The 24,051-nt window shown below is 36.5% G+C and overlaps 1 protein-coding gene across 2 annotated transcripts in view; it reads left to right on the top strand.

The window, feature by feature from the left end:
• RAPGEF4 (Rap guanine nucleotide exchange factor 4) overlaps window positions 1-24,051 on the top strand; it is a 164,278-nt gene that overhangs the window by 82,245 nt on the left and 57,982 nt on the right. For both annotated transcript variants that reach the window (XM_087919936.1, XM_087919937.1), the window contains 2 exons: window positions 5,724-5,796; window positions 8,836-8,900. In XM_087919936.1, the coding sequence (XP_087776062.1) occupies window positions 5,724-5,796; window positions 8,836-8,900 (138 nt within the window). The remainder of the gene's footprint in view (window positions 1-5,723; window positions 5,797-8,835; window positions 8,901-24,051) is intronic.

Genomic DNA, 24,051 nt, shown 5'->3' with positions numbered 1-24,051 from the left:
TGCCTTCCATAGAGACAAGCCAAAATTTATCTAGTACCCCCGCTCTCTCTCTCTATAATCTGCTAATTGTTTATGCCTGCCTGTACTGTTATAGGAAGATGCATTAATATAAATATTACAATAACAAAATGAACAACAAAATACGGTGAAATAAGATGAAAACCAAAATGTGATAACTGGATAGTCAATACTGCCGTGAAGGCATCTATTTTCCCTCTTCCACCTTCTCCTCCTCCATTATATTTGCCCTAATTCATATTCATTTCATTATTTTTAAGATTTAGTAGCTTAATATTTTTGCTATTATCCCTTTTTTATTTCCCTGTGAAAGCTTCAGAAAATAAGATATGGATTGTATTTTGCATCAAAAAATGGTATTAATAAATATCCACTAAGTTGCTTATTGAAGAGGATTTTTTATTTAATGGAGAGTTGACAAATCAAATTTGCTACTTTCTAAAAAATGTAAGTGATTAGTTTCTACAGTGTTTTTGTTACCACTTCAATTTACACTTTACCATCCATTGAATCCAGAAGGCAGATTTTTTTAAAAATCGCATTCAGTTGAGACAATAAACTTCCATACATCAATAGTGCATTTATTGTGTATATTTCTTTCAGCCCCGCACCCCACATCCTATCTGAATAAGCCTTGAAGAAGTGCTTACTAATTACTCTGACATACTGAGCAGACAGTATTTTAAATTAGAATACTATCAGCAAGTCTTTTACAGATCTCGGAACATAATATTTTATTAATGCAAATATGCTATAAGCTACTTCTTCTGAAACTTGCAGTAAGCAATAAATGTATTGATAAAAATCCTTCAGTAACCATTTTTGCACACTGGAACTCTTCACAAGCATTTGTTAGTGATGTTGCAGAAAGTGCACAATCTGGAAGATGATGCATGGACCTTTTTGGTTTTTTCAACAGAAGAATTGAACAGGAACAGTTATATCTTTTGGTTAGAGGGTCATTGTGACTCAGGGGTTAAGCTAGGATTGAGGTAGCCAGGTTTAAGTCCATTTTTCCCAAAGACCGAAGGACAGTTTTTAACTAGGAAGAGCTTTAGTTGTCTAGTTTGTTCAAAATTCCAAAATGCTTAATTAAATTTGGGGTGATCAGAAGAATGCTCATGTTTAACAAAGAACAGAAAGGATGGTCACCATGATTTCTGCATCCCGTGCTTATGTCATACCAATTTGACATAACAACACTGGTCTTTGTAGGTTTGTTGAATATACATCTAACATTACTTTTTATCATTATTACTTTTTTTTTAAGTTGGTGGTATATTTAGTGGTGGAAAAAAATTATCACCTTGTTCTCCTTTCTTAGGTTATTTTAATGGCAATCCCATCATAGAGCTCTGAGGACCATTCTCCGTGCCCCTCTGTCTGTCTGTCTGTCTGTCTGTCTGTCTGTCTCTCTCTCTTTTTCTTTCTTAGCTGAATTCCAATTGTTGGAATAAAATGAGAACAGATGGCAATATCTGCCAGTGTTGTTGGGAGTTGGATACCCAGACTCTGGGTGGCAGACATTAAATAAGCCCAACAAGCAATATTGGAAATAAAAATTGTACAATATCAACAAAAAATGAAATCCATAATTCAACTCAGCAGCAAGAGGCAACTGGGGCTCATCAGTGATATAGAACAGATGACCACTGACCCCCATAAGGTGGCTTATATATTTTCCCAGCCCAATGCCCAGGGAAAAGCCAAATTTTAAAGCTTTCATGAAAGATAATGGAGCAGGAGCAGATGGAGATCATTACAGAGGGCAGAGACTGCAACTAAAAAAACTTCACAGAAAAGGTGGGATATGTATGTCATATGTAACAAATACATATCTGCATTTTAAAATGTAAATAAATGGCTTTTTAAAGCAATTCAGTTATGCTCTCTTTTATTCAGGCCGTAAGCAGGGTTTATTGTATTTGAAATGAAAATGATAGGTTCCTGACTGTGGCTTTAATACCTGCTGTCATGCCAGATTTACACCTTTTTAGGGGCTGACTATAATGCACACGTTCTCAGTGATTGACAGTTTGGCATAAGCGCAGTGTTTGACAGTCACCTTTATAAATATGCAAAGTGTTAATCAGCAGGATTGTTTTAATATTTCCACGTGGAGGGTTCTTTTCTATTATACATTAGTGTTATAGCAAGAGACAACAGCATGCATAAATATTGTCAGATCAAACTGAGGTTGCCATATTAGAATAAAATGGGAAGAATTGTTGAAAATAATATTTTCATTAGAAACAAACTATAATTCTTTTCAAACGATGTAATCTTTTGAATTTTCACCTTTTAAACATTATTTCGGAATTATGGATTGTAGGTAACGGATAATAACATTAGCATTGTTGGAAGCCAGTGCAAGCCTGCTGATCAACTGTCTGTGTCAATGGAAAATTCACATTCCTCCTCAAAGCAGCCCGACACTCTTGTTCTGGGGTGTTTCCTAATTCCTTACTCATGAGCATTAAAGGCAGAAGCTAATCGTTAACTGAATAGTTGTATTAAATATTGGCTGAAATTTAGAAGAGTGTTTTGGAATGGACGGCCATTGTACATCAAATCAATCAATAAAGTATGCTGCAGACATTTTAACCATTCCAAATTACACTCTGGCCTAAATGTTAAACTATAGTGTGTTTTTATTTTATTTCAAATCACAAGGACTCTTACAGCATTTTTTCCAGGGCTGGGATTCTACTGGTTCTCTGATTGGTTCTATAGAACTCCTTGTTAACTTTCTAAGCAGTTTGGAGAACTGATAGTTAGAAGAAACCTCCTTTTGTTTTTTTCCACCCTTATTGCATTCTTGGCAGTATGCCTAGACTTACTGTCTCCGAAGGAGGTTTTGTTTTTCTTGATACTTTCTTAAAGGGGAAGGGTTGTTTTAAGCTTTCTGCACTGATGTTGGGAGGAAATACTCCCCTGGAAATACTTCTTAGCTAGCTAGAAAGATTGACATTCAAACGTGAGTTTACATACCCTTTCTGAGTTTTGGTCTGAAACTGGTTTTTGGTGAAGTTTAATCCTGTGCTTGGTGACGTTTAATCCCGTGCTTATTGATGGGATAATTTTCCCTATTCAGCTTTGTTTGGAAGGAAAAAAGATTAATCTCTGTTCCTGAAAAGAAACTGGTTTGAGAAGTCTGGCTAGTTCCTGTGTTTATTTGTTCTGGTAATTGGTTTAACAAGCAACTGTTGTGATTTAATTATTTGTATTGTGTTTTAATTTTTTCCTGCCTCATGGTTTCTTTTTCTATCTTGGGAGGGGGGGTCTTCCTTCACTGCTTTAGTGGTATCTGGCACTGTCCTTTTGGGGTGTACTTCCAAGAGGCAGGATGCAAACTTGATTTTTTTACTGCCTTTCTGGGGGACATGTGACCTTTCCTTAAATCTGGATGATTTCCTTAGGATATCTTGTGAGTGAATGGGATCTTTAAATGGTGCAAATGGATCTAAGGATTGCTTTTCCTGGGTGTGCTCTTTCTGGAGAGCTTAAAGGACCTCTCTGCTAAAAGAGGTTTCACTTTATGAGCAAGAGTTGGCTGCTGATAGTTATTATTGCATTTAACTATTTTAATTCCTCAAGGTGCTCTGGCATCCTGCCTGATTTGCAGCTATTTTTAATCTAATGATTGGTGTTTAGGACAGTTTTTTGCAAGCAAAGAAGCTTTTTGTATTTTTGTACAGGTAATCCTTCACTTACAACAGTTCATTTAGTGACCATTCAAAGTTACAATGGCACTGAAAAAAGTGACTTATGACCATTTTTCACACTTATGACAGTTGCAGCATCCCTACTGTCATCAGTAGCTGTTGCTTGTTGAAACTGAATAGGGAAAATTATCCCATCAATAAACACAGGATTAAACATCCTGTGGATTAGACCAAAACTCAGAAAGATTATGTAAACTCATGTTTGAATGTCAATCTTTCTAGCTAGCCAAGAAGCCTTGCTGAATGTCACTCATCTTGGTTCCCTGTCACTAAAAGTTTGCTTCATTATTCAATTATTTCTTCAAAGTGCTGATTGTCCAGGGAAGAATTTCCTCCTAACAGCAGTGTAAAAATCTTAAAACAACCCTTCCCCTTAAGAAAGTCAAGCCCCAGAAGCTCCAAAGACCGGAAGTCTAGGCATACTGGCAAGAATGTAATAAGGGTGGGAAAAAAACAAAAGGAGATTGCTTCTAACTACCGGTTCTCCGAACTGCTTAGAAAGTTAACGAGGGGTTCTATTGAACCTGTCAGAACCTGTAGAATCCCACCCCTGGATAGATAGATAGGTAGGTAGGTAGATAGATAGATAGATTAAACTCTTTGCAGAATAGCGTAAATAGTAGGTCATCCAAGTAGGCAGGTCATCCAGATGTACTCAATGAGTAGTCCTTAATGAGTCTAAGTCTACATGGAGGGAAGTAAGCAATGGGGTGCCACAAGGTTCCGTCCTAGGCCCAGTACTCTTCAATATCTTCATTAATGACATAGATGAGGGAATAGAAGGGGAACTTACCAAATTTGCAGATGATTCTAAGCTGGCAAGAACAGCTAACACTCAAGAAGATAGGCTCAAGATCAAAATGGATCTTGATAGACTAGAACACTGGGCCATATTTAACAAAATGAAATTCAATATAGAGAAAAGTAAAGTCCTACACTTAGGCAAGAAAAACCAAAAGTACACATATAGACTGGGTGAAACCAGGCTCAATAGCAGTAACTGTGAGAGGGATCTTGGAGTCTTAGTGGACAACCAGCTAAATATGAGCAAGCAGTGTGCAGCAGCAGCCAAAAAAACTAACACAATCCTAAGTTGCATTAACAGAGGGATACAATCAAGATCAAGGGAAGTACTAATACCACTCTATAAAGCCTTAGCAAGATCACACCTAGAGTACTGCATTCAGTTTTGGTCACCATACTATCAAAAAGATGTTGAGATTCTAGAGAAAGTACAGAGAAGAGCAACCAGGATGATTAGGGGACTGGAGACTAAAACATATGAAGAACGGTTACAGGAACTGGGCTTGGCTAGTCTAGTAAAGAGAAGGACCAGGGGAGACATGCTAGCGGTCTTCCAATATTTGAGGGGCTGCCACAGGGAGGAAGGGGTCAAGCTATTTTCTAAAGTGCCTGTAGGCCAGACAAGGAATAATGGATGGAAACTGAACAAGGAGAGATTTAACCTGGAAATAAGGAGAAACTTTCTGACAGTGAGAACAATCAACCAATGGAACAGCTTGCCCTCAGATGTTGTGGGAGCACCATCACTTGAGACTTTCAAGAAGAGATGGGACTGCCATTTGTCAGAAATGGTGTAGAGTCTTCCATTTGGGCAGGGGGTTGGACTAGATGACCTACAAGGTTCCTTCCAACTCTGATTATCTGTACTCTGTTACTGGGCCAATATAAAAACCAACATCTAGTAGCTACATGTTCTAGAATATCTTAATGAAATCTTACTAATCTGATTATCAACAAAATTATGATTAATTCTAAGTGATCTCTTCCCAAATGTAAGTCTTTATGTACAGTGTCATTTTATCTGAGGGCTTAATATCTCTGGGGGGGGGGGTTTCAGTGAAAAAGGAAAGCACACAAACATATTGTACAACTGCAGAAATTAGGTTTTTTTTTTTTAATTAACGTGGTTATAAATATTTCAATTAAAATTACGTTATCATGTATTTTCTCCCCCAGAAATATCGACAATATATGTCTGGACTTCTGGCTCCTCCATATGGTGCTATGGAAACTGGCTCCAACAATGATAGTAAGTACACACAAGCTACAAGAAATGCAAACATAAAAATCTATTTGTGTCATCCTTTCCAGTGACTATATTTGACAATAAATATAAAGGAATAGAAGTCCCTGCAGATTTTACTTGGCTAATCGTATATATATATATAAAATCTCTGTTAATTATGGTGAAAGTGGACAGAGAGAGAGAGAGAGAGAAAGAGATGAATTATTAGTCTAATTCATGATGAATGATCATCATTCATGCTAAAATCAGTGAATTTGGAAATCAGTGAAACCCCTGTTATTCAGATTTAAGAAGAGGATCGTGGATCAGGGCAATCTGTACCATAAGGCAGATTGAAGTGGTTCTTTCAGGCAGCTCCTCTGACATGTCATGAAAAGGCAACAAATTAATTACTTAATAATGTAATTAATAACAATTAAAAGTAATAATGATTGTTCTTGTCAGGGAGGGAGAAGAGTGTTTGTAGGCTTTTGTGTATCATGTAGAAAGAAGTTGATAGCTATAGATATTGAATATAACTTGGATACCAGTTATTAGGAGTAAATACTATTCACTGCTTCATTTCAACAATACAAAGCCTTGATATTTTCTGTGTTTATTTATTGATATTATTTATATTTCACTGCCATCAAAAGATTCATATACATCAATAATATAATAAAACACTCATGGTAAAAGAATATAAAAATAATTTAAAACAATCTATAGTGAGTCTAAAGAATGGCCTTGAAGGACAGAGGGAAGATCTGTTGCCAAGGCAACAATCAGTTAAATAAGGCCTGGATCAGAAAAATGATTCACAAAAACATCTTAGCTCTTTCCTCCTGACTTCTAATTAACATGAAGAAAAAAAAGAGAGGAAGAAAAGCACATTCAGACTTGCAAGCTTGATGTTAGCCCTATCAGGTAGACCAGACTAAGAATGATGTAAAACTGTTTTTAACTGTTACTATAGAACAACTATAGTAATCAAATCAAGGCCATCCATTATGCTCACTACATAATGTCACAATAATTCAATCTGATCCAATTAGTTATTACCCCCAGGACTGTCCAAATAACTCAGTTTCTTCTACCTTAAAATTGAAACCTGATGCCTTGAAAGCCAATAGAATAGGAGCAAACCAAATTTTTGGGAGAGATTGTTCAAGGCATGGGTATACCCACAAAAAATGTACCTTTATAACCCCCAATTTCTGAGATGGCAAACCTATGGCACGTGTGCCAGAAGGGGCACTCATTTCTGCCGGCATGCGAGCCATTGCCCAGAACAGATCCACAGTGCATGCGCATGTACCCCCAGCCAGCCAGCTGATTGTTGGGTATTTGCCTCACATGCATGGGGGGGAGACGCGTGTGTGGGAGACGCGCATGCATCCGCAGGGAGGCAGGGGAGCACACGGAGGTCATGCGTGCATATGCAGGGGGCGGGGGGGTCACACGTGCATTCCATTATGGGTGCAGGCACTTTCAGCACACAATGACGAAAAGGTTAGCCATCACTGCTCTATCTCTTTACCTCACAAATTTGGGGATCCATGAGTGGGTCCATCTAGGGTGTCTCAGTTGGCCAGTGACACAGAAAAGACATTCCTGCATGTACTCCTCTAAGGATAGAGTAGAACCACCCCAGTCTTCAACACATGGACCCTAGTCAAGAATACTCAAGACCTTGGTGAAGTAAAATAGCAAAGTGCTAGACTAACTAGTCAAAATAGCCAAACATGGGATCTACCTGCTGCCCTTTCCTTAAAAGTGAATAAGCTACCTTAAACGGGTTACCAGATGACACCCTTCCAATATAATAAAAGAGTAATAATGATACTTTTCCTCCATTATCCTCCTTAGATCCAAACCTGAACATATTCCATTGTTAGTCAACTTCTATTTTGTGTTTCTTCACTGGTGCTTAAGGAAAATCCTCCCTTTTCAAGGTTTCAAAAGTTGATGAATGGAAAGAAGGAAATTCTTCAGGGTTTACTCCCCCACTTCAAAAAATCACAATGATAAGTTACTTGCATATATGTGTTGAATTGCAAGTATGTCTTATGTTGCAACATGTACAGTATATGCAACGTACAAAACATCAGCAGTGAAAAAAATGCAAATGGTTCAATCCAGTCTTTACACAAGTAAAGAAGACTCAGTGAGCAAACTGGAGAGAATTCCTCACAATATTCTCTTCCTTTTGATCTCTTTACTTTTCTCACCCAGAGAAAATAAGAATCTAATTCTCAGAGTAGAAACTTGTATGGTTAAAAGGAATAAGGGGTCTTATCATCACTTCAGCTAAATCGGTAGCCTTGTCGGCAATATTCAGACAAGCATCTGGTACAGTTCCAGGATATAAAACTATAGGCAAAACATCAGCTTTTCTTACCTCTGATTGAAGTAAATGATCTTGGGCAAGTTGCCACCGCTTAAGACTCTATGACCAACTAAAAAGGTATAATTTGTTACTCGTCAACCTCAGAAGGATTCAGGGGGCTTTCTTCAGTATGGTGTGGAATATCAGATAGAACTTCCATTGTGACTCATTATGTTTTTTTACAATTGCTATAAGCACCTACTGAATATTATTGGGGAAGATATTCTCCTGCTGCCAGATAGGATCAATTTTTTTTAAATTTAGCAAAATAATTCCTGTACCTACTTGAATGGGAGACTTCTGGGAAGTACCAGAACTGTAATCTAAATTGGGAAATTGAAAAAACATCTCACAGGAAGGCAGTTGCAAATTACCCCTGTCTTGTTGCCAAGAAAATACACAGGCGCGGATAAGAAGTGACCAGGAGACAAAATTAACTCAAAGGAGACTTCATGTTTATGGTAGTTTGATCATTCAAGAATAAGATGTTTGTATAGGCTTAAGAAACACGTTTCCAGAGGCTTAAGAAAGAAGCAAACTCCTTTTACAGGTTTTCCCTTTTTGTTTTAAATGCTTAACTAAGGTCCACGGTATAAGTGAAAAGATACTCTCAACTAGAGTAGGAATTGTTAATCCATAAGAAATAAATTTTAATATTTTGCCTATTTTCACAGGGATGCCTGACAAGGAGAATATGTCTAACAGTAGCCTCTGTTCAATCTCTAAGAACAGCAATAAGGTAAATAATTTTGTTCATTTTGTTTTCGGGGGGAGAAGAAGAAACACTAGGCATCACTATGCATATAACTAAATTTATTTGTTGAAAAAGCAATACAGGTCGTCCTCAATTTACAACAGAACTTTTAGTGACCATTCAAAGTTAACAGTATCACTGAATAGAGTGATTTATGACCATTTTCCACATTTATGACCATTGCGGCATTCCCATGGTCACATGATCAAAATTCAGCCACTTGGCAACTGACTCAGAGTTGTGACGATTTCAGTGTCCTGAGGTCATGGAATCACCTTTTATGCCCTCCTGACAAGCAAAGTCAATGGGGAAGCCAGGTTCACTTAACAACCATGTTACTAAGTTAACAACTGAAGTGATTCAATTAACGAATATGGTTGTAAAATGAGTCAAAATTCAGTTAACAAATGTCTCACTTAGCAACATATATTTTGAGCTCAATTGTGGTCATAAGTTGAGGACTACCTCTAGTCAAAGCATAGAAATGCATCAATTGATATTTGTAAAGATGTGGTGTATATTTGAATAAGGCAAAGGTCTACCCATTTTCACCCATGGCAGAAGAAATACCTCAAAACACAGGAAATACCAGTGTCACTATGGTTGATGTGGAGAATAAAAATAGACTAAGAGGGAAATACTCATTTCTGGGATAGAACTTGCAGAAGCATTCTGTTTATATACAATTGATTGGAAAAATACAACTAAGCCATTGATGATTAATTTTGACAGGATAAGCAACTTCCTTACTCTGTGGTAATAAGATATTTGCAGATAAAAAATATAACTGATTCATGTTTAGTTACATCAGAAGGTTCAGAAACTGATTGGCATACATTCTGCATGCCTAAATATCTAATCCCTCTTGTATTAAAAACAACAGCAACAGCGCACTTATCTAGAGATCCAGCCCTATTATTTGATAGAGATCCAGACCTATTATTAGATATTAGAGATGATGACCACATCAGACACAGAATTGATGGCAAAGAAAAACAATTGATACTGGAAGAAAATTGTCCTGCTCCATTCAACAGGTCTTTGCCCTCACGTATGGTTGTGGATACTTTTACCAATATTAAAGTAAAACTCAATTGGTAGCATAGCACCCGTGTCAGAAGCAACAAGGCACTATCAGGTTAACAGGATCAGCTGGTGACATTACTATTGCCCAGGGAACACCCATTTGGGGGCTCCTTTCATGTCCTTGGCGGAAGCTAGAGCAGAGGATGAGAGCTCAACCCTGCCCCACTGCAGCACTTTGGTTTCAAACATGGGCTTGCTAACCTCCTAACCAGCGTCCTAACCACATGAGCCATCGTGCTTCTTAACTCAATTGATGTCCAGTTGGCTTTTATATGTAGAACAGGAGGAAGAGGCCAATATGGCTTTAAGCTCAGGCAGCAGAATATTTCAAGTTAGGCACTTTAAGATTCGGTTTATATTATTCGGACTAACTCAGCTGATGAGACTGGTTCCATATCACGCCAGTGATAATGTATCCACATTGTTCAGCATCTTTGTGAGCTTACACCTCCATCAAATGGTCAAACAAACAGAATGCCACGCATAGTCACACTGGGTAGTACAGCTGCATGGGTAGAAATTGTAAATGTTGGTGGAAGCAGAGCCGAGCTAGGAGTTTGAAACTTGTTTCAACTGTGGAAACTTTAGTTTTAAAAAATCCTGGAAAATCCATGCTCTAGTGATAGAAAAATGGCTCTGTTCGAGGGAACCTTTTCTTCGCCCACATTTTCTCTCTCACAGGTTCTCATGGTATCCTAGAGTTCCATTGAACACCATTTGAAAAACCCTGATGTAAGGATGGCAGTGAACAGCTAGGCCATTCCAGAAAATAACTAAATGGGATTTAAAAGGGGAACACCCCCCAAAACACAACCAAACATCTGCAAAAAAATTTTTGGAGTAATTTCACTTTTACAAAAAAGCATGGAATTCTAAATTAATCAATAACCACCACTGAAGTGAAGTGGCCATAGAAATCTGTATGGTATTCATCCTGAGAACAATATTTCACTTTCTATTTTAGATTAAAAGACATATGTAGTTGAGCCAGTGTTAGGTCTATATATTATGTTATTCATTGCAGTATTTGCCTCTAGAATAATATTCTGGAAAAGATTCAGATAGCTCCCACCTTGATGATTTTCAGAATGCTATTAAAGACTAGCTATTATCCCAGGTTCTGGGTTAGAATGAACACTGAGCTTCTGTTGGATGGATTTTCGGGGGGGAAGGCGAAGGGTTAATATATTTATCTCTGAATTATTTTCCTTTCTTTTATTGTAATGTAAGCTACCCAGAATCTTGCAGAGTCAGACAGCTGTTAAAATGTCTGTCTGAATAAATGGATGAACAAATAAATAAATGTCTTCAGCATTGTGGAAAAATCATGGACCTTAATTTTGGTCTTCAAAATTTAAAGATAAAATGATGAATTTGATAGCTTTAGCCCAAACAAAGGTGGAAATTTATGTGTTAAGCCTTTTCCTACCAGAGCACATCCATTTAGAGCAGAGTTGTCAAACTCACGTCATCACGGCAGCATCATGTGACATATTGGGACTTTCCCCCCCTTCGCTAAACCAGGCGGCGTGGCCAGCGCGTGATGCATCCGGCCTATGGGCTGGGAGTTTGACAGCCCCGATTTAAAATCTTCCCTTCCCTTCCTCAAAAGTTGTAAACAAAGATCCAAAATATTTTATCCCCTTGGGATATTACTTGTTTATTAGACCTGCTCCTTTCCATAGAAAGACGTGACCTCTTATTAAAACTGAAATTAGAAAAAAGCCCAATAAAACTGGGCTGTTTTCCTATATACCTAATATACCTAAAGATACTGTATTGTAGCAGCTTTTTCTTAGTGCATCTATTTTTATTTCCTAAGATTAAAGAATTAACAGATCTCAAGAACGAATGGTTTAGGCACAAGATAAACAAGGGACAGCAACTGTTCCATTAAGTATAAATACACACACACACTTTTTTCTTCATATTCAAATCCACCATTTCCTGTCTCTTCTGTTTCCTTAGACAGACTGATCATTTTAAAACATCTTTTAAATCTTTAATATTTTTGCTAATAATATTGCATCTCCTTGCTTTTCCTTCTGTCTTAGAATGTACTTCCCGCCTTACTCTCATCCTGCATGAAAATAAACACTTTTGGGTGGAATGAACATGTGACACTTTGATAGCGATTTCCATTGTTATAACAGAGGAAAAAAAGATCAGGGCCCCCAAATATTTCTTTAAATCCAGGATGGGAGGTTCCTTAGGAAAATTATAGCATCCTTAACTTATTAGGGGAGGAACTAAAGTAAACTTACTTCAGAATAAGTTCTACTGGAATTGTTCGACTTTTTTTCCTAAGCATACGTGCTTAGAATTGCATTGTATATTTTTATTACATCCTTTGAGAAAAGGACAACAGCGAAGTACATCTATTACTATTGAATATAAAAAGAAGCTAATGCTTTTCTAGCAGCAATAGGGAAGTTTGTGAGATATGATTGAATAATTCTAAAAAAAAATCAATAGAATAGGAAACAAATTCTATCTCATACATAAGATAATGGCAATAAGAAATTTAGACTTTAGATGTAGCTATTGAAAATATGAAAAGTGATGGTGCTATGAATGCACTAGAGGCAAGAAGTTGAGTAATGGTGCCATATAAAACAAACAAACAAACAAACAAACAAACTTGATGCTCTCAAGATGCAGAATAGATTGTAGAGGAAGCTTTGGTGTGCTGATGGAATGGAATTGGGGTAAATCCCAGGCCATATTGTTCCATGCCAAGGTTAACATTGGAGGTGTTTAGCTATCACTGATTGTGCTTCAGTGTTGATTAGAGTTGCAATGGTATATTAGAAGGCAGAAACAATTTTCTTTTGAGTTTTTAGATTTTTGGTATTCTGGGATAGGATCACAGATGGTTAGAGTTTGAGGCCGTGTCACTAGTAAAACGGATGAAATATACTAAGTATATTCTCTGGTTTATGGCTCACGTAATATACGGTATATGAGTTCTCTTTTCAGGCTAGATCAAGTTGGTAGAACAAATCATTCTTTCTACTCAGGACAAAGATTAAACTGCATCCGTGGCAGGTTTTCCTTCCCACTCTTAACCAGCTTTTAGGTATTTGTCCACACTATGGTGGATCTAATTTAGAAGACTTCATTCAAAGTCAACTCAGTGAAACAGTAATTTAATGAATTCTGTTGATGAATTTTAAGTGGGACTACAATAGAACTAACTTTAAGGATGAGTTTCTAAAAAATGGTTGAGAAAGTGGTTCTCAAACAATTGAAGTAGCAATTGAAATTGATTAAGAACTCCTAAAGTCACCTCTGAATGAACATTATATCAAAGACATTTCTCTTCCTATGGTTTTAGATATTACTTGACTAACAGGAGGCAATGCACAACCAGGGTTGTCCTTATTCGGATATTTCACTTATACACACCCATTACGGTGATGATGTTACCCAATCTGGTAACAAAATGTTCAGAAACTAAATTGAAACAAGTTTGGAGAGCAAACTACTGCCAAAATGTAAAACCTAATCTAAAACTACAAGTATTTTCTATTATTTCACAGTGGTTATGTTTAGTACTAGATCGCACATGGTTTGTCTATCATCAGGAATGGAACATCACTTTTTCAGGAAGGGGGAAATGTGGAGAATCTATGAGTGGTACGCTGCCTAACAAACCTAGTCTAAGCTCAAATCAGCAGGACATACACCAATCACTGACTGCCCTCTTCTCATTCTCCACCATTCAGTCCAAACTGAAGACGCTTCTTGGGTGAGAAGTGAAATGTCTTCAAGGGAAAAACAAAGAAAGGCCAGTTACCTTTTGAAAAGGTGACCATATCATTTTCAGCCAAAATGACCATTACTTTTTAGCCCATTCTGGATCCAGCAGGGTGTGTCTGTGTGTGTAGTTTTGTGTATACTGTGTATATTATGTGTGTATATTGATGGGATTACAACTTCCATCAACTACAGCTAGCAAAGCTAGAGGGAAATGATAAAAATTGTGATGTGGCACATCTGGAATTGTGAAATCAGAAACTGCTTAATTTATAATATACAGCGTAACCATAATTGTGAGAAAAGGATTTAAGGCTAGTACTTTACTAGTATGAATATCCATATTAGATATTAAAGAGATTAGTAGAAAAAAACAGTGTAAAATTTGACTATAGCTAATGGAGACAAAGTTTTGGGTTTGGTCTGGTTTCTTTCCACATCAGCGTCAAAAAGCATTTCATTATTTTTCAAAATGGATGTTTTTGGCAGGCTAGTTTATCATTTGTATCAGGATGCACTTGCTGATAAGTATTAGAAAAATAACAGGGTGGGAAAAAGGTTCAGCATAGTGACTCTCAGGAATGCAGGAAACAGAATGTTACAAATATTTTTAGATTAGACTGCATCACTTTTTTGAGCAAGCAATTTTTTCTTGTGTATCAGAAGAAACTATTTGTGGATTGTCTCTTCCTTAATTCCAGTGTTTTCAGAGGAAAGGATGTGATGGTTGTTTTTAAAAGCCCACAATGGCTTACTGATTTATACTTTGAGTATTGGTAGGCCACTAAATAGAAAGATCTGGCCAAATTTCAGTTCTGGATTTTTCCAAGGCCTCAAAGAGATCTTTCAACTGAATGTAAGCAAACTAGCCACACTCTACTTCCTGATACCATCCGGATATGATGCATTATTGTTAATAGCATATTCTTTGTCAGCCATTCAAGGAAGAGAAATGAAAAGAGATGAGTAATTCTCAGATTATATCACTTTATAGCTGTGTTTTCATGGAAAGGACTCTGCTTTTGTGCATTTTTCTTTGGCTTCCATTTAGCTCTTCCCTTTGGCTAGACAAATCACAAATTGTATAGACAGTCTTCCAAATCTTGAACCCTGATTTGTTCCTTTCCAACAAACCAACATTTGGAAACCAGAGGTTGATCTTGGGCTACAGCTATTGACTTGCTCAAGAGTTTAACAACCAAAGGGACCAGATTCAGATGATTTCTGTTTTGCTTAGTCAAAGAAGTCAAGCAAGAGAGAAAAGATGGTGTGCTTTAGTGAGCCAAGGTTCACCAGATCCTAGCTTATTGTTTCAAGGGAGCATTATTTGGCTCTAAGGGTCTGGAGGAATTGTATCATGTGCTTTGATGATCTCTTGTGGCTGCATGATAGACCTGAGCATTGGCAGCCACAAGACCCTACTGCAAGTTCCACCCTTTCTGTAGGGGTATCATGAGACAAGTACAGAAAAGGTGGACCTTGTGTTGCAATGGCCCAATGTTATTTTCTTCACTCTATCCCTTGTTTCCTATGGAAGTCACTGAATTGTGAATGAACAGGAATTGAGTCCTGCTATTTCTCTCTGCCTATCTCTATCCCGTATCAAATAGATATTTTGCATCCCTTCCTGTGGAAAGAGTTTTTAATGTTTTCCAATTTTATTTTATTTTATTTTATGATTTTCTACATTTCATTTGTGTAAATGTTGATTACATATATTTCATATATAACTTGATTTGACCTTGTTTTAATTTCATGGGATATAGTTTCTTTTTATGTGTCTTTTGCTGCCATTAGAATGAATATGTATAGGTGGCAACCACTGAACAGCCCTTTGTTTAGTAATTATTCAAAATCAGAGCAGCACTGCAAAAGTGACTAATAATTATAATTATAATGCGCTTAAGACTGTCCCAGCCACCTCATGGACACATAATCAAAATTAGGATACTAGGGAACTGACATGTATTTATGATGGTTGTGTGTCTTGGGGTCATGTGATCACCATTTGTGACTTTCCTAACCAGGTTCTGACAAGGAAGTCAAAGGAGGAAGCCAAATTCACTTAATAACCATGTGATTCACTGAACAATTATGGTGATATGCTTAACAACTGCAGCAAAAACATAAAATTGGGTGCAATTCACTTAACAACTGCCTCAATAACAAGTTCTGGTCCCAAATTTGATTATAAGTCAAAGACTACCTGTTATCACAAAAATGAATCTGCCTTAAAATATTAGAAATATCTTGAGTGCCTGGGATTGATCACATTATATGAGGAAGAACAAAGGAACATGTCACTCTGAAGAGCAGTGAGTGGAAGAGTATGTGCCAGACAGCTTTGTGATCACTTTATCTTGACGTTATGTTCAGATCATCGGTTTGTTCACTTATATAAGTTGAAGTACTGAAACATGTTGGTTGTATACAAGCTGTTGTACAACCTAAGTTTGTGAAACGCATTGCATTGCCATTTATATCATTCTTTCCTGAACATATCCAACATGTGCGGTGACTTGAGGTAATCCAGATGTATCATTTAATACGGCATTTCAATGTTAGGACACATTGGTGCAAAGCAACTGAATTTGTTTAGGCATATATTAGCTGGAATATTGAGCAGATTCAGGTTGATATTCTTACTTTCTCTACCAATGCCTTATGAAAGTTTAGATGGGTCCCTGTTCCACCTGTCAATTATAAATTATGCAATAACAGTAGTATCCAATGCAGAATTGTTGTGATATGTTGGAGAAAAAATTCCTAACGCCAAAAAAATGATTGCTCTGAAACTAGTGGCTGCCCCAAAATGCTGGGTGCTGTCTTTCCCCTTAAATATTGTACATAGTATGGATGTTTTTCCCATTTAAGTTTTGAAACAAGTTTTGTAGCATTCCAAAAACCTACCAAACATATTTGACCAGAGATTCCACCTGGGCAAATTAAATATCTTACGTACTAAAAGAAATAACATTGTTCACAAAGCATTTTCAGGTCTTTCAGAAATAATGTTCTGTCTCAGGACACATTTTTTTGAATTACTACTTTCTGATTAGAGAAGTTGTAGGCTTGACTGCTGTCTTAAACAGTTGCTACTGCTCTAGGGGATGGTATGTTTTCTATAAGTGGTCCTTTGAGTCTGGGATGATTTTAGCACAGAATGCTGAACCAGAAAACAGGTGTCTAGACAGCATTGTAATAACTACAAGCTCAGGTTTTTTCTGCTTCTACTTGTGAATGATCCCTGTGTTTCTGTGGCTCTCCAGCTATTAATTTGAAATGAAAAAGAAAGCTTTACCTGCTTTCAAATATGGGAGCTTTACTTGTGAATCAGATTGAAATGAACAAACTATTCCAAAGGAGGTAATTGAGCATTTGTACAGCATCTTGGGAAATTGTTCAGATTCTACTTAGGGATGCTGAAGACAAGAGGAAATATGAACAAATAGCAAAATAACCTTGATGATTTGTTCCTAAGCTTTTGCCCAGCAAAGTATCTATTGACGTAGATTCTCAATAGGCCAGCTCTGTTCTAACTTCTAGAAAATTGGCAATAATGTGTTTATTCCAGGAAAGGCTAAAGAAATAGAGAAAGCTGATAAGATTCAGGAGTTTATTTTGTGTCCTTCTATAAATCCCAATATTAATTAACAACTGATTTGCATTTTTTTCTTCTGCTTAAAATCTTTAGTCACGTCTACTGTCCAGTTTCTAAAATCATCATTTATCTTTTGTTTTGATTTGCAGTTATCAGGATAATCAAATTAATCTGCTTCTCACAAGGTTGTTTTTATAGTTAATTCTAAAATCTTATAGTAAAAGTCAATATTCCAAATTTATCAGGACTCTTAATCTATTTATATCCTTAGACAAAAACATATGTAGCTTTTTGCTGCTTATTTCAAATTCTTTAAGTTCTTAAGCTTGTAATTATTTTTATATAATTCAAGTTGAACATAAATTCACTCAAGACTTTTAAAACCTGCCCTAAGGTTTCTAATAGGTTTAGAATAATCAATGTCTGAAAGTGATTAGAAACTGAGTTTTGCAAACTTATCATTATTTCTTGCATCTCAAATCTGTGGAAAAGTATTACCTGTATAGTCTCCTCATGAGGATCAGCCACCCAAAGCACAAGCATCCAATTCCCCACCGAAGAGGTTCCAAGGAACTGGTCTACTCACCGGTTCATTAGTCTTTGCCATAGTCATCAGTTTGCCATTCTTGCTCTGGAAGCATCACTTATTTTTTTTAAGTGTGTCATGCCGTGTTTTAAAGAAATCTGATTTGCAGAACAAGAGATATCACAATGGGAATGGCAATTTAGAATGCATTGTATACAGGTTTTCATTTTGAGATAATGAGGATGGTTACTGTGCAGCGACTTCTACTAATAAACAAGAGACAGAATATAAAACCCACAAAAAAGATCCCATCAGATGGGTTACGGCAGGGGTATCAAACTCACATCATCACAGCAGCATCACATAACTTTTTTCTCCTTCGCTAAATTGGGCATGGGCGTGGCCAGCGGGTGACAAATCCAGCCACCGGGCCCAGAGTTTGACAGCCCTGGGTTATGGGATAACATTAAGTGTAAAAAAAAAGGATCTTGTCCTCTTGTTCTCATATAATTTGTTCTATGTGATTCTATCACAATCAGTAGGTGCATGTTCTCTTAGTTTTTAAAATTGGATGTTTTCAGGATAGGGAAATAATAACAGTACAATGTAATATTGCTTTTTTCAATGTTCAGTACTTCCTGCAATCAATGCATTTGGCATCTGTATTTAAAACATGCTCATGAATCTTACAATGATTCAGTTTTGAAAGACTTTTTTAAAATGTAAATTTGTATTAAATGATTTGGGACTATCTGTCTTTCAGTTTTAGACATAGATGTTACAGTATGAAAACATAATGTGAAGCTAATGGAATAATCAGTAAAAGCATAGAACAACTCTGGAAGCCCTTCTTTATGTAGGAAAGAGAACGATGGTGCCAATGCTATCAGAATTTAAAGAAAAAGGAATTGATAAAGATAACATGATCTACTGTCCATCAGATAATCTATTCAGAACAGGTGTTTAATATATTTGTAATTTAGTTTACTCATTTTCCACTTTGGAAAGATTTTCCAGTCAAGAACAATTTAGTTGTTCTTGTTGTTCTTTAGTTTAATGTAGTAATCCTGAGCTGTAAAAATTTCTTTTCCAAGCCTCCTGTAGAGAATCCTCTTATTATTTGTATTGTAGTGTAAAAATATTGAACAATTATATAAAAACACATGATTTATTACTTTTAAAATATCAAAAGCAAGTTCCATGGAGTTCAGGAAAACTTACTCCAGTACACAATTATTCTTTTAAGTTGCTTAACGTCCTTCTCTTAAGCAAGTTGTTTGCATCTAAAATCCATGGTTTAGGACTGGAGGATCAATTTGCTTTTACACTTCTGGATTGAGTGGGTCAGATTGCTCATTATCTTATCAGATTACTAATTTAAATATAAAGAAAGGCTATATAACCTTCTTAGGACAAGGTGTTGCCACTTGTTCTATTTATCCATGCCAAGATTTGAAACTTAACAATTTTGGTGGAAAGCCAGCTATGACTTTAGCACACAGTTTATTTAGGTATTTTCTAAAGCTCTCCTGAATATCCTTTGAACTATTTTTAACTGCCTCTGTTTCGTGATGGTCTCTTGGGGAATAGATTAAGAAAGAGCCACCATGCTTTCTTTCTCTGTTATAAAATTCAGAGGAATATCAAATCAAATGCAACTTCCAAATATCTTTATTTCTCAGAGAGGGAGGGAGGGGGAGAGAGACTACTGAGTCACCTCAGGAAATCTGTTGCACAGGATGAGCAAACAGCACTCTGAGCCAAGCACGTTATTTTGTTTCTGATTATGGCAAAGATATTTTCCCTTCAGTTTCCCCTTCCTTCTTGATTTTCTTACATCAAAATTATTTAAATAGGGATGTTTTATTCCAGCTAAAGAGGTTGCCAATTCCTTCTCTTACTTAGATTAGAACATTTATGGCAAGCAATTTCTTTCTTCCAACTGAGAATGACCACGACAATGGCAGGCTTAGATTGAACTATGCACATGCTAGTTTTGCCTTTTGAAGTAATTTATTCAATTCATGCAAAGCAGTTAAAGCACCTGTTCGGCAGTAGTTGGAAGAGCACAAAAATGACAGGAAAATGAGGCATCATTAGTTGCGTTCTGGTTGTTCAGCGTGTGTTTGTGTGCAGACCCTATTCTGGTTCACATTCCTTTTCTTTTTCATGGTAAAGAATTACTACTGACATTGGCAGTAATGTGTCATTTTGGTAATGGCTTGGTCATCTTGTGGCAGAGCAATGTGTGTGTTTCTGGAATGACGCTTGTAGTTTAAAGCAGCCCACTGCAAAATGCTAAATAATGTGCATCTGACATTATGCTTTGAGCTACATTGGCTTTAACTATTGCACTATATAAAAAGTTAAAAAGACTTTTTTTTCAACCACTAGCATGTCTCCCCTGGTCCTTCTCTTTACTAGACTAGCCAAGCCCAGTTCCTGCAACCGTTCGTTGTATGTTTTAGCCTCCAGTCCCCTAATCATCCTGGATGCTCTTCTCTGTACTATTTCTAGAGTCTCAACATCTTTTTTATAATGTGGTGACCAAAACTGGATGCAGTACTCTAGGTGTGGTCTTACTAAGGCTTTATAGAGTGGTATTAGTACTTCTCTTGATCTTGACTGTATCCCTCTGTTAATACAATTTAGGATTGCATTAGCTTTTGTGGCGGCGGCTGCACACTGCTGGCTCATATTTAGCTGGTTGTCCACTAAGACTCCAAGATCTCTCTCACAGTTACTGCTATTGAGCCTGGTTTCACCCAGTCTGTATGTGTACTTTTGGTTTTTCTGGCCTAAATGTAGGACTTTACTTTTCTCTATATTGAATTTCATTTTATTAGATATGGCCCAGTGTTCTAGTCTGTCAAGATCCATCTGGATCTTGAGCCTATTTTCTTGGGTGTTACCTATTCCTGCCAGCTTAGTATCATCTGCAAATTTGGTAAGTTCCCCTTCTATTCCCTCATCTAAGTTGTTAATGAAGATATTGAAGAATATCTTCCTTACTTCCCTCCATGTAGACTTAGACCCATTAAGGACTACTCGTTGAGTACGGTTTGGCAGCCAGTTGCGAATCCATCTAGTGGTGGTGCTATCGATTCCACTTTTTTCTAGCTTACTAAGAAGTAGGTTGTAGTCTACTTTATTGAATGCCTTGCTGAAATCTAAATATATTATGTCCACGGTATTTTGCTGGTCTACTAATTTAGTCACTGTGTTGAAGAATGAAATAAGATTGGTTTGGTGTGATCTGTTTTTAACAAACCCATGCTGACTGCTAGTTATTACTTTACTTGTTTCTAGATGTTGGCAGATCTGTTTTTTTTATTATCTTTTCTAGTATCTTTCCGGGTATTGATGCTAGGCTGATTGGTCTATAGTTTCCTGGGTCTGTTTTTTTTTCCTTTTTTGAAGATGGGAACCACATCAGCTCTTTTCCAGTCCTCTGGTAGTTCCCCGGTGCTCCAGGATTTTTGAAAGATATGGTGCAGTGGTTCTGAGATGATCTCTGCCAGCTCCTTTAAAACTCTGGGATGTAATCCATCAGGCCCCGGTGATTATTATCTTTGACTTTTGTTGCAAGTCTTTGTTCGTTCTGAGCCTTTGCTATCCTGACTTCGTCTTTGCAGATTCTGGCTATCTGCTGATATTCTGCCTTAGTTATATGTCCTTCTTTCCATTTTTTGTACTTGTCCTATTTTTTCTTTCAATTTTCCAGAGAGATCTTTGTGTAGCCATGCTGGTTTCTTCTTGGATTTCTTGTTTTTCTTTCTCAGTGGTATTGTGCTGGTCTGGGCTTCTATGATCATACTTTTTAGAGTTTCCCAAGATTCTTGAGTTGTTTTTCCCTTTAGGATTTTCATCCATGGAATCTTTCCCAAGTTCTCTCTGAGTTTATTGAAATCAGCTCTTTTAAAATCAAAGACTCTGGTGTCACTATGTTCTGTTGCTTGTGTTTGTGTTATGTTGAATTCTAGTATGACATGGTCACTCTCACCCAAGGTTCCTGCAGTTTCAACTCCCTCTATCACTTCTTCTCTGTTTGTAAGAATTAAGTCCAGCATGGCTGTCCCTCTAGTTTCACCCTCTACCTTTTGGACAACAAAGTTGTCAGCTAGGTTGGTTAGGAACTTATTTGATTTCTCACTTGGTGCAGAATTAGTTTTCCAATTGATATCAGGATAATTGAAGTCTCCCATTACTATTACAAGGAAAGACTGGCTGTGGGATTGATTGATGTTTTTGGTATAGACCCTGGGTTGGAACAATTGAGAACTTTAGAAAACCTGAAGAAGAAAGAAGGAAAGTAAAAATGTTTTTTGTGGACTTTAACGATTATAAAATATAAGAGTGTATAATGATGATATATCTTCGGGAATTAAAAATGGAACTTAAAAATATGACAGAATTACTATGGGAAAAAGGCGAATCACTTTGTTCTGTGTTAGAAGAAATGGAAATGGCGATTGAACAAAAAGAAAGAACTTCAGAGAAGGAGGAGTCGGCTCAAGGAGAAGCCATCTTAAATAGACAATTAACACAAAGAACACTACAAAGACGAGGGGAAAGAAGGAAGGCTAAAAAGTTGAGATTTAAGAAGGTAATCAAAAAGGGGAATACCTGTGAAATCAGGAGAGGTAGAAAGGTGCAGCAGAAAAGAGGAAAGGAAGATATCAAGAAAGAGAGGGATATAAACTGGAATGAGAAAAGATATGGGGAAAAGAGGGGGAGGAGAGGCAGTAAGAAACAGGTGCAGGAAATAAAGAAACACAGAAATAGTAAAATGATGAAAAGAGATTGTTTTTTTTAGAGATAGTGATTGATGAATTAAAATGGGGATTTAGCAGGGTGACAAGGGGTAGCAGAATATATTTGCAATTAAAAAATACTTAGAAAATAGGGCAATATAGATTATTAAAGGAGGGATAGACACTGATAACTCTTATTAGATGATATACATTTTTATTTTTATCTTTAAAAGAAAAGTTAAGGTTTATTGAAGAAATTGTAATGATTGAAATGAATGTGAAGATGTTTAAAAATGAGGTCAATATCAGTAACCAGGAATTAAATAGTCTATTTTTCCCTTTTACCTTTTTGAAATTAGAAATAAAATTAAGGGGGGGAATATATTGCGGAATCCAAATGAAAAGATGTAATGATTATTATTGTAACTACTTAAAAATAAAGGTTTATTGGGAATTAAGATGAGGGAATAAAGGTATATTTTAACCACTGAGGTGTCACACTCAAAGCAGTAAAAGTGGGGAAACCTAAGTTTGTTTCTTTTCTTCTTGTGTTAAAACTTGTATTAATCTAGAATTTATAGAAAGAATGTATGATGAAAAGAAAATATGACAGATTAAAGAACTATTTAAATTAATAAGCTAATACAGACTATTAAAGGAAGGAGAGACATTGGTAACCTTTTTTTATTAGGAAATATATATTGTTATTTTTACTCTTAAAAAATATTAAAGATTATATTTGAAATAATTGAAATGAAATGAAAGGATGTTTGGATTGAGATTAATGTAAGAGATTTGGATTAATTTGTTTGTTTTTCTCTTTTCTGAAAATTTGGTACGGAAAAGGTAATAATAGAATTAAGTATGCATATATGAATGTATAATTATTGTCGTATTTGTATGTAAAAGTGATGATCCGGAAATATGTTGTCCACTAAAAAGAGCCTTTTGTCTTTATGTGAAAAATTGAATAAAACTTGTTTAAAAAAAGAAAAAACATTTGCTAGACCAATATTCGAATACAGCTCATCAGTCTGGAACCCACATTATGTATCTGATATTAATACAGTTGAGAAAGTCCGGAAATATTTCACAAGAAGAGTTCTCCACTCCTCTACTCATAGCAGAATACCTTATGCCACCAGACTTGTAATTTTAGACCTAGACAACCTAGAACTACGCCATATATTGCAATGTCCTACCTGTCAATGAATACTTCAGCTTCAACCACAACAATACAAGAGCACACAATAGATACAAACTCAAGGTTAACTGCACCAAACTTGATTGCAAGAAATACGACTTCAGCAACAGAGTGGAACATGTCTGGAATACTCTACCTGACTGTGGTTTTTTTCCCCAAACCCCAAAGCTTTAACCTTAGACTGTCTACTGTTGACCTCACCCCTT

Source organism: Pseudonaja textilis, chromosome 1, assembly GCF_049901715.1.
Source record: "Pseudonaja textilis isolate UNSWEBS1 chromosome 1, rPseTex1.2, whole genome shotgun sequence".
Taxonomy (NCBI): domain Eukaryota; kingdom Metazoa; phylum Chordata; class Lepidosauria; order Squamata; family Elapidae; genus Pseudonaja; species Pseudonaja textilis.
The sequence above is the reverse complement of the archived record's forward strand: the minus strand, read 5'-3'. Positions and strand labels throughout refer to the sequence as shown.